The 11,069-nt window shown below is 35.8% G+C and overlaps 2 protein-coding genes across 2 annotated transcripts; one reads left to right on the top strand and one right to left on the bottom strand.

Annotated features, from left to right (window-relative positions):
* Positions 1-2,430: 2,430 nt before the first annotated feature.
* LOC116009940 (gibberellin 2-beta-dioxygenase 1-like) lies at positions 2,431-4,474 on the top strand. The gene is made up of 3 exons (XM_031249151.1): positions 2,431-3,012; positions 3,169-3,517; positions 3,975-4,474. The coding sequence occupies exons 1-3, from the start codon at positions 2,600-2,602 to the stop codon at positions 4,224-4,226; spliced, it is 1,014 nt and encodes a 337-aa protein (XP_031105011.1). The 5' UTR covers positions 2,431-2,599; the 3' UTR covers positions 4,227-4,474.
* A 3,326-nt stretch (positions 4,475-7,800) lies between these two features.
* Positions 7,801-10,198, bottom strand: LOC116009939 (interactor of constitutive active ROPs 4-like). Its single transcript, XM_031249150.1, has 2 exons — positions 9,956-10,198; positions 7,801-9,256 (listed from the first exon to the last, which is right to left on the bottom strand). The coding sequence occupies exon 2, from the start codon at positions 9,244-9,246 to the stop codon at positions 8,101-8,103; it is 1,146 nt and encodes a 381-aa protein (XP_031105010.1). The 5' UTR covers positions 9,247-9,256; positions 9,956-10,198; the 3' UTR covers positions 7,801-8,100.
* Positions 10,199-11,069: the final 871 nt, after the last annotated feature.

Here is an 11,069-nt window from a genome sequence, read left to right as displayed (position 1 = left end):
ATCTTGAGAAGTTGAATGCGTTGGTTGTCGATGCCAACTGATGAAATGATAAGTAGAGATAGATCAAAATAGATTTTTTTATAGAGTAATAAAATTAAATAGTATCACACACACAAAAAAACACCACATTAGTTGGTAGCTACTTGGATAGTTGTTTTGCTTTGTTCTATTTTTTTTTTCTTTCAATGGAGTAGTCAAATTAAACAATACCAAATCAAAGTAAGATTAGACCATTTGGCAGTTGCAAGCTAATAAACCAATAATAAGGGAGAATCATACTCATATCAGTTTTTCTAAATGGCATTATAAAATTCAATAATACACATATCACACAAAAGTAACATTGAATCAGTTGGCTGTTGCGAACTAATAAATCAATTAGTATAATCATGCTTGATTTTTTTTAGTAGAATAGTAGAATTAAACAATCCCACAAGAGAAAAATCATATTAGTTGGCAAGTGCAAACTAATATAACAATAAGTATAGATAGATCATGTTTAATTATTTTTTTAGTAGAGTACTGAAATTAAATAGTATCACACAAAATATTGGACCAGTTGGTTGTTGGCAGCTAATATAAATCAATATGAAGGGATGAATAGAACTCATCAAATTTTTTTTTAATAGAGTAATCAAATTTAATTAACACCCACATTTATAAAAATATCATCAAATCAATTTGCAATAGCCAACTAATAAATCAATTACTATGACAGATCATGTTTGATACTTTTGAATCAAGTAGTAATAAACAATATCACACAAGAAAAAAAAAAACTTAGTGTAGAATTACTAAATTGATAAATGAAGTTAGTATATTAATCCGTATTGTACAAAAATTTTCAACATTTTTGACTGCTAAGTCTTTTCAAAGTACACTCCGGTGCTTACTATTCTAATGAAGGAAGTCAAAAGTATTGTGTGCGGGCAGGCTAAGGACTATTTTCTACATACTGTATTTGATTTTAGAATGATGTTTTGACTTTTGACTATGATGATAGGTTCTCATTTCAGACAGGTATGAATCTTGGAAGATGACCCATTCAAAGTCTATAGTAACTAAATTAAAAATGACGACATCTCCTGTGACTAGGCAGGAAGCATCCTGTTTTTACTTCTTTTTTTTTTTTTCCACAAAGAGAAACCCAGCAGTAGTTTTTGTTGTGATATTTTCTGACTTCTTGATCTTGATGATGTAGAAAAAAGAAAGAAAAAATTATAGGAATGAAGTTTTTTTTTTTTTTTTTTTTTGGTGAAGCCCGCATGATGAAAAGAATTTTAAAATGAGCACAAATTGTGCCCATTTCGCACAGCAACAACATCCAATATGCAATAACTGGCTTGATTAAGGGTAATCGCCAGCATGTGACCACCTTCCTTTTGATATATATTTTTTTTCTCAACTGTTAGGGTTGCTTCTAAAGTTGATTAGTAAACGCTAATAACTTTATTTGAGTAGCAAAGCATATATGTTGTCCTAGTGTATATTACCTTATAACCATCTATGTATATAAACGAAAAGTTCTCAAAAAGTATATGCTTTTCGTTGTGTACTTCATATTTGATTAGACGTAATGAAAGAAAACAAATAATGTGTTGTGTTTAATTAATTAAATTCAAGTGTGTATGGTACAACTCATATGTTGAGTTTATAAGAGTAATTTCAAGAAATATTTAATTTTGTTTTGCTTTTAAACAAATGTTGACATCTAACTTTGGATATCTTTACCACAAAAAGTCAAATTCGATTCGGACCAAATACTCTTTAATCAAGAAAAAGTCTAACGTAAAACTCTTTATCATCAGTTGTTATACCGTGGACCATGGTCCACAATGCATTATGGACCATGGATCATAGCTGATACTGCAGTTCTGTTGAATGGATACTGCAGTTGTGTTGAAAGGAAACTGCAGTTGCGCGGAACAGAGACCGTGCCATCCGTCTGGAACTACAGTTGTGTTGAACTGATACTGCAGTTGTGTTGAACAAATACTGCAATTATGTTGAAAGGATAATGCAGTTCTGTTGAACGGATCAACGGTCTTTGTTCTGCGCAACTGTAGTTTCCTTTCAATACAACTGTAATATCTTTTCAACATAACTACATTATCCATTCAACACAACTGTAGTATCAGTCATGATTATGGTCCACAGTGCATTGTGGACCATGGTCCACAATATAATTTGCGCTTTATCATAGTGTATCAATGCACCATTTAGTCCTTTACAAAACTTTACAACATTCAATTACATTAATAATTTAATTTGTTACCCATTGTCAAAAATTACTAAGTCGGAATATTTTGTTTTAAATGTGTTGTAAGTGATACACGTCAATACGTCATTATTATAATAGCACCGTGTAAAGAAAAAGGATAAATCCCAAGAAAAGGTCACACAATTGCTTATATATAGCAAGGTAGTAGCAGAAGAGCAAGTGTTCAAAACAAAACAAGCAATTCTAAAACCACTCTGTCTCTTCCATTATCATCATCCTCCTCGTATTCCCAATTCCCAACGTTAAACGCTCATTGATCGGTTAACAAATACACCGTTAAATAAGCTTCATTTTTTTTGAATTCCTGAGCGAGCAAGCATGGTGGTCCTGTCGAAGCCCGCAATTGAACAGTTCTCCATGGTGAAGCCGTGCAAAGGCGGCGGCGCATTTCCTCCGGGCGTGGGCGTCCCATTGATAGACCTGTCCCTCCCCGACGCCAAACACCACCTCGTCAAAGCCTGCGAGGAATTCGGATTCTTTAAGGTGGTCAACCATGGCGTTCCCACTGAATTCATAACCCGCCTCGAATCCCAAGCCGTCAAATTCTTCTCCTCTCCCCTGTCTAACAAGGAAAACGCCGGCCCGCCTGACCCCTCCGGCTATGGCAATAAAAAAATCGGCCCCAATGGCGATATCGGCTGGGTTGAATACATTCTCTTATCCCCCAACGACCTCGATTTCGATTACCACCGGTTCTCCTCGGTCGTCGGTTTATCCCCTGAAATGTTCCGGTGAGTTTTTCCGGCCTGTTTCTTTTATTTTTAATTTTTTGGTTAGAAAATTATGTGTAGCTACTAAGCATGGGCTCCATATCTCAATTAAAAGTCTAAGCTGATAGTTAGAATAGTTTATATATTATTTATGCTCAACACGTAAAATACATGCAGGGGCGCGGTGAATGACTATGTGACAGCTGTGAAGAGAATGGCGTGTGAGATTCTTGAATTAATGGCGGAGGGGCTGAAGATTCACCCGAAGAATGTGTTCAGTAGGCTGCTGATGGATGAAGAGAGCGACTCGATGTTCAGGGTGAATCACTACCCTCCATGCCCGGAGCACCAGGAAATGAACGGCAGGAATTTGATTGGGTTCGGCGAACACACAGACCCACAAATCATATCTGTTCTCAGATCCAACAACACCTCGGGCCTTCAAATCTCACTCAAAGATGGCTGCTGGATTTCCGTGCCCGCTGATCAATCCTCCTTCTTCATCAACGTCGGAGACTCCCTTCAGGTCCTCCCTCCTTTTATTGTCAACGCGCTTTACATTTTCATTTTCAGTTTTAATTTGTTGGGTCCCATACCCACTAATTGAGGCCTGCACGTGTTACCAATCTAGATTGTTCATAGCTGATCAATTCAAACTAGGAAGATTAATTAGTAAATCAGGCTGAATTGTCCATAATTAACTAGTTCAAATCAAGAAAGTCAACAAGTTGTTGTTGTTGGTAATTCAACTCAATTAGATGATATTATTAACAGTTAGTCTGACCAACTCGGCTGGATGTCACGCACTTTGTGCTGAGATGGCATGTAGTGATTCTCACATATAGAAATCATGAAATCAAACTTCAATGGTGACTTAATATAGATAAACAGATATTACAATATAATAATGTTAGTTGTATTAAAAAAAAAATTATATTACTAACAGTTAGTCTAACCAACTCGACTGGAATTGTGGTGTGCAGGTGATGACAAACGGGAGGTTTAAGAGTGTCCGGCACAGGGTTTTGACGAACAGTAGAAAATCAAGGCTATCAATGATTTATTTCGGAGGACCACCGCTGAGTGAAAAGATAGCTCCATTGCCATCACTCATGGAAGGAGGGGAGGACAGCTTGTACAAGGAGTTTACTTGGTTCGAGTACAAAAATTCAGTGTACAAGTCTAGGCTGGCTGATAATAGGTTGGTCCTATTCCAGAAAATTGCAGCCTCATAATCCTTACCTTAAATCAAATTCCCAAGAACATGCCACCTGTCCGTCAAACCCACCTTTTATTCTTAATTTCGTATATAGGCAGGGATTAGAGATCATCATCATCATCAAATTAAAATGTATTATTATTAGTTGATTTTATTTCCCATGCAGGCAGCCCAAAATTTGTACTTTTTTTTTCTTTTTTTGGATACTTTTGTAACTACTTAATTGAATGGTTAATGGTACAAACCTTCAAAGTTTCATCGACATTATCCATCTAGTCATCTACTGTATACATATGCATGTGAGTCTATCAAGAATTGTTGTAACCAAGATTGTATGTCGAGGCTGGATACAACATTACCTGGGTCCAATATTAAAAGTGGTTTTCTTGGTTACGTTGCTGGATGGATGGCAACCAAGCACTTGGTTTCAACCAACCTTAAACTTTTCAAAACTTAATAAAAAGGAATCAAATTAAGGATCTTACTTACATTGTCCCCAGGCAGAATGAATGAAGTTTAAATACTCCACGTTTCACACAACAATTAAACACTTTTTTTGTTAATTAATTAATTAACATCTATCCCTATTTTTTAAATTTATAAATAGATAGATGTTTGGTGTGGTTTTCCGGTTTGGAAAAATCCGAGACGGAGCATACAGTGTGCTGGAATGGGTTGGATTTGGGTAGAAAAGCAGCAAAAAATCAGGTGACGAAACCCGATGCAATTGTTGCATTGTTTAGCATGAAATAAAGATCACGTGAGAGATTGGCCCCCCCCCCACCCCATACACTCTTCAAGGAAAACTGCACCCTCCTGCCTACCTATATGTATAGGCCTGAGTCACATCCTCACAGCTGTTGGACCATAGGGGCTAGTGCCTTCGAATGAACTCACTACACCAAACTAAATCACGTGATGCCGCCAAAGAACTTGAAGTCTAGTGGCACTCTGTGTCTCGATTTACACTCCCACACGGATGATGAGAGTGGGTTAACTGTTGACTCTTTATGCTTTAGTAGGTTGAGAAAGTAGTTATGAACAAATACTATATTGTAACAGTCAGTAGTACTAAAAAAAAATCACGTGATGCCTCTTCTTACTTATATTTGCTTACCCCTTCAATTAAACCCGCATTTCTTAATTAAAAAAGTTCACATTCCATCAATATTGGTAATCATTCCAATTCTATCATACTACCAAACATGTAAAATATTTTCACCAAAATTTATACTATTACCAAGTATTTTATTCCCATTTCAATTCTAATTTCAATGTACGAACCAAACCCACCTAAAGATTATCTCAAAGTACATTTGGGATAAACTGAAACCCCACCCACACATATATATTAGTATAAAGTATAATTCCGTATAAGATAAGCTTACTTTTGTGCAGAGATCAAAGAGAAGCTAAGAGGTCTGTTGTGGAAAATCTGGCAGGCTGAGCAGTTGCGTGTCAATAACATAGGCACGGAGTGGTTTGGGGTTGTCATATTGTTTCGACATTTGTGGTCCTTCCATTTCATAAGACACCAAACCCACGTCTTATAACACGCGACAACATTTCATGGAAACCCTTACATTGTTTCCCCAAATTCACTTTTCGTACTCATTTATAATCATGTTTTTATTTAATTTTACTATCAAATGTCTCGTATTTATTCAACAATCTCACACTTTTGACTCCACCCACATATTAAGCTCAATTATTCCTGAAAGAGGGATCTTTGCAAACAAATGTGTAACCAAAAAAAAAAAAAAGGCCCTCACATACCATCATTTAATTTATGGTGCATTTAGTTTAAACTATGAGCACAAGAACTTAATATTACCTAAAAGAATTTTTTATGTCCTTATTTGATTCTTGAAAATACGAGCCTCCTAAGTCCTAAAGGTAATTGAGACTTTTAAAACTAATTCTGTAATTTAGTTCTGTCGCATTTTAAGAAGTGTCATTCCTTCCTATCTTTTGGTAACTACGGTCGTTTTTGTCTTCTTTATATATATATATATATTGTTAAATATAGAGTTGTCCAAAAATGTGTGAATGTGGAGGTTTCAAATTGTGAATATGGAGTATAAAAATCGTGAATGTAGAGTTAGGCATGTGTGAATATGTAATAGAGTTGAGAAGTTCTAGCAACTTGTAGCACTGTAATGTGTGAATGTAGAGTTATCAAGTTGTGAATGTGGAGTATAGGACCTGTGAATATAGAGTTTTGAATGTGTGAATGTGGAGTTTACAAATTGTGAATGTAGAGTATAGTGTATGTGAATGCAGAGTATAGTTACTAAACATATAATCCTGTAATGTGTGAATGTGGAGTTTACAAATTGTGAATGTAGAGTATAGTATATGTGAATGTAAAGTATAGTGTATGTGAATGTAGATTCAGGTCTACCTTGTAAGGTGGACCTGGGTCCACGGCATAACAACCCATGAATATATGATGCATAACTTGAACCAAAAAGAAATGTTATTAAGAATGGGCTGCGATAGACCGAACTAGGCCCACTATGCAGAAGAAAGCCCAACCAATATTATGTGAAAAACAAACACCACAGGCCCACAGCAGCACTCCATTGGTTAAGGTACACTTTTCTAAACCAGTCTTATCATAACATTCCATATCCCTTTCATTGATCATTTTCCTCAAGGATTAAAAGCAAGAAATTGAGCTCTAAAATGGTTAATAATCCTCCCCTCTAGCCTTTTGTAAGTAGTATGTTTTTTTTTAAAACCTTGTAAGTAGTATGTTAAGCTACCGCATTAGAGTTAATAGCTTTGTTTCGTTGCCAGCCCAATGATATAGATTTCCTTTCATTGATCATTTTCTTCAAGGATCAAAAGTAAGAAATTGAGCTCTAAAACGATTAATAATCTTCCCCTCTATCCTTTTGCAGGTAGTATGTTAGCCTACCACAAGTGTTGAGAATTAATAACTTTGCTTCCCTAGCGGTCACAAAATATAGGTTCTCCCTTTCATTGATTCTTTTCCTCAATGATCAAAAGCAAGAAATTGAGCTATAAAATGGTGAATAATCCTCCCCTCTAGCCTTTTGCAGGTAGTATATTAACCTACCACGAGTGTTGAGAGTTAATAGCTTTGCTTCACTGGCAACCACAAATTATGGTTCTCCCTTTCATTGATCCTTTTCCTCAAGATCAAAAGCAAGAAATTGAGCTCTAAAACGGTCAATAATTCTCCCCCATAGCCTTTTCAGGTAGTATGTTAACCTACACATCAATGTCGAGAGTTAATAACTTTGTTTCGCTGGCAGCCCCAAGATATAGGTTATATTCCTTCCAAAGGCAATGGTACTAATATGAAATTAGTTATGTTGTGTGTGCTAGTGTACAGACATTTGAGGAACTATAAGCTATTGAAACATATTTCGCAATTTATCTCCTCTATAATTAGGATGCAATTTTAAGAATGACCTGTCGATTTATGCCAATCTCCTACAGATACCTCCCATTCAGTTCTTTTCTGGGTTTAGTTGTTAAGCATTGTTCTTCAGCTTCTTGCAAACAATCAATTTCATGACTTTCAGTTTTTCTGCAATTAGATTTGACCACATTTATGATGATAATAAAGTGTTGGGTAGACTCATTTCTGCAACAAGTTCTGAAAATGGCAAGAATTTCATAGTTCAAGTTCTTGCTACATCGAATTGATGCCGTGCTTAACTAACTAACTAATTCTTCCCATTACATGCCCACCACCTAAAAACACCCAAAATCCATGGATGTAAAATTTAGCAAATACTAAACACAGAATCCATAAATAACCAAAATGCCAGAGATTGAAACACATGATGTTACTACCATTTTCATAGCCAGAAAAACAAGAACTAGAAAGAACCTTCCTTAATGCTAAAAATGGTTCATTTCTGGTTCTTCTTTTTCCAGAGATCACCCAACATTTTTATGCCAGAACCTTTCTTCTTTCCACTGTCTGAAACATCCTCAGAGTCATCAAGAAAACTTGGATATCCCATGTAACTGCCATATCCCCCGACTCCTGGTTCAAATACACTGCTGCTGTATTTTTCCATTGATCCACACCTCTCGGACATCCTTCTGCCATTCATCTCCATGCCCCCGGAGAGAACTGTAGCTGCTGCATCTGCTGCTTTCCTCCATTGCTCGGTTTGTATGCGTAGCTTTTTCATCTCGGTTTCTAAAGCCTCCTTCGCCTTTTCGCTGGCTTCTAGCTGTTCATTGGACCTGGCTGCATTGTCTCTAGTGGTTTCCAGCTCTTCTTTAACCTGGTTCAATTGGAGAGCTGCCTCTTCTCCCTTCGCCTTTGCAGATGATGCCTCCATAGTTTTTTCGTTTAGTTGTTGTTTGAGGCTCTCGTTTTCTTGGCCAAAGTTGAGGAGTTCTTTTTCCTTCTCTTCCAATTTGGCCTTTAATGAGGTTATCTCGTCATTCTTCAATGCCAGCTCCTCCTCAAACGATGGTTTCTGTGGTTCGGGGGTTACTGGCGATGATTCAACTGAGGGATTCAAAACTCGGCTTTTCACTTCATCTTCATCAGTATCTTCACTGGCTTCAACATTTGGCTCCACAGCAACTTTCTCCACTGGAACCTCAAAAACATCGGTTTCTTGCTGGCTATCATCCAAAGCCTCACTTGCAGCAGGCCGGTTTTCCTTTTCATTGGATTCATGATTATCACTAGGAGGTAAGTCTTTAGGAATAATTTCCTCTCGCTTGGGAACAGTTGGTTTCCTGGTTTTCTTCTCGGGTTTCTCCTGAGCAGTTTTCTTTGTAGACTCGTTCGAGGCTAACTGATGCTTTAGACACTTGAGTTCCTGCTGAGCAAGCCCGAGCTGGCTTTCTAAATCTGCAATGCGCGATCCAAGTTTCTTCTGTGTTATTGGATCAGACTGAGCTCCCCTTGGGGATCGTCGATCACCAACCAATTTGGGGCTCTTATCTGTCAGGGGGCGACTACGCAAAGGCTCAGAATCAGAACTCGAAGCTCTAAGCTGAGAAGAGCTCCTAAGAGGTTGCCTTAGAGGCATTTCTGATTCCCTGCTCAACAAATATAAAATCTTGAATATTCAACTAATCTGTCCCAATTTGAGAAGAATTTGCCATGATCTGGCCATTCAACTTTCTCAAAGATTAATGATTAGAGGCTTTAACAACAAACATATATACAAAAATCCCATTGAGAGCTTTGCATTAAAGGTTTCAACTTTTTCACCCACAATCCACAAAGATCTTTGTTTTTTGTTTTTTTGCTAGTTTGAGGAACATTAAGCACCAATTAACATATTCCATCATCAACACTAAAGGGTTGCACAATCATTATCAAAAGGTAGTGATACCAGTATAAAGAAAAACAAATACATAAAAAAGTTTGGAAAAGAAACCCAAAAAAAAGTCTTTTTTTCTTCTCTTGAAAAGACACTGTTGAATCTAGCTAAGGGTAAAATTCCAGTTAATTCAACCTTTATCTTCTTCCAAGAACACCATCCACATTTCTACACAATACTCCAATTAAGCTGAATAAACAAGAACTGAAATGACACCAAAAAGCTTCAGCACACTGCACTTTCTACTTCACTATTCAGATTTTTCACCATCTAAGATTAGAACACGACAGACATTAAAATTCATTTAAAAATCTGACAATTATTATTCTTTCTACTTATAAACAAGGGAGCAACAAAAATAAAAACATATGAAAACAGTCTTGCAGACATAATCAAATCTTTAAAGTCTGACCTCAATGTTTTTCTCTCTTGACGCAGCTGTTCAGCAAGAATGTTTCCAGCCAGGCTCTCTCTCTCTCTCTCTCTCAAATCTTTAGTTAAGAAGAAGAAATACCCACATTGAAAAAACTGGGTCTTGCGAGTTTAAATCAAGAATTGAGGAGAGCGAGGGGAGGGGGGACAGTGATTTTTAAAGATTTGAACTTTGAACGTTAGGTTAAAGTTTGAAATTGAGTGAAAAGGCGATTGGAAGAGGACAAGAGAGTAAATTTGAACGTTGAGACGAATGGGGAAGGCTGACACATAAATACAATATTTGAATTTTTGTTTTCATCTGATTTATTATAGGTGAGTAATTTATTTGTTTACTCCCAAAACTAATAAAATAACTTTTATTGTTGTCCAATACAACAAGTCAAAATACCCACCAGATTCTTGTACCATTTTACTTTATTTATTTTCTTTTTTTTTTCCTTATTATTTTAAATTCTTGTATTCTAAAAATTAGTATAATTAAAGATAAAAATAAAAATTGACTACGTTTTTTACAAAATAAAATAAAATACTTTTTTTTTTACCTCAAAAAAGAATCGACTATAGTTTTTGATTGGAGAAACCATGACCAAGAAATGAAAATTTTTAAATATAATCTTTAAATTTGTCCAATTTTTAAAATATTAAATAGATAAGGGAACAATAGTATTTGAGACTAATATAGCTTCGATTTGAGCCATACAATATAATTTATCTTAATTAGGAACTTTAGATGTCACAACTCACAATTGCATTAACATTCACATATATATCATCAATGTTATTCCTAAAAAAAAGTTAAACCCTTATATATAATACTGTAATTTTTAAAGAATTCGATCCCAATATTTGGAGGCCTTGTGTTGTAGCCTTGAGCGGACACACTCTACAAACCACTCCAAACCATTAGATTGATTTTTTTAAATACCTAACTAGATAGTCAAATTAGGTCAAATTATATGCATCATTCAATCATTTCATAAAAGAGAAAAAGAAGAAAAGTATGAATGTTCAATCACCATATCAAAGACTAAGAAGTAAAATATTGAGATAAATAATGTGGAGTAACTTTTTTTTTTTTTTTTTTTTTTTTT

Source organism: Ipomoea triloba, chromosome 2 (assembly GCF_003576645.1).
Source record: "Ipomoea triloba cultivar NCNSP0323 chromosome 2, ASM357664v1".
Taxonomy (NCBI): domain Eukaryota; kingdom Viridiplantae; phylum Streptophyta; class Magnoliopsida; order Solanales; family Convolvulaceae; genus Ipomoea; species Ipomoea triloba.
Note: the sequence above shows the minus strand (reverse complement) of the source record. Positions and strands in the feature narration are given on the sequence as shown.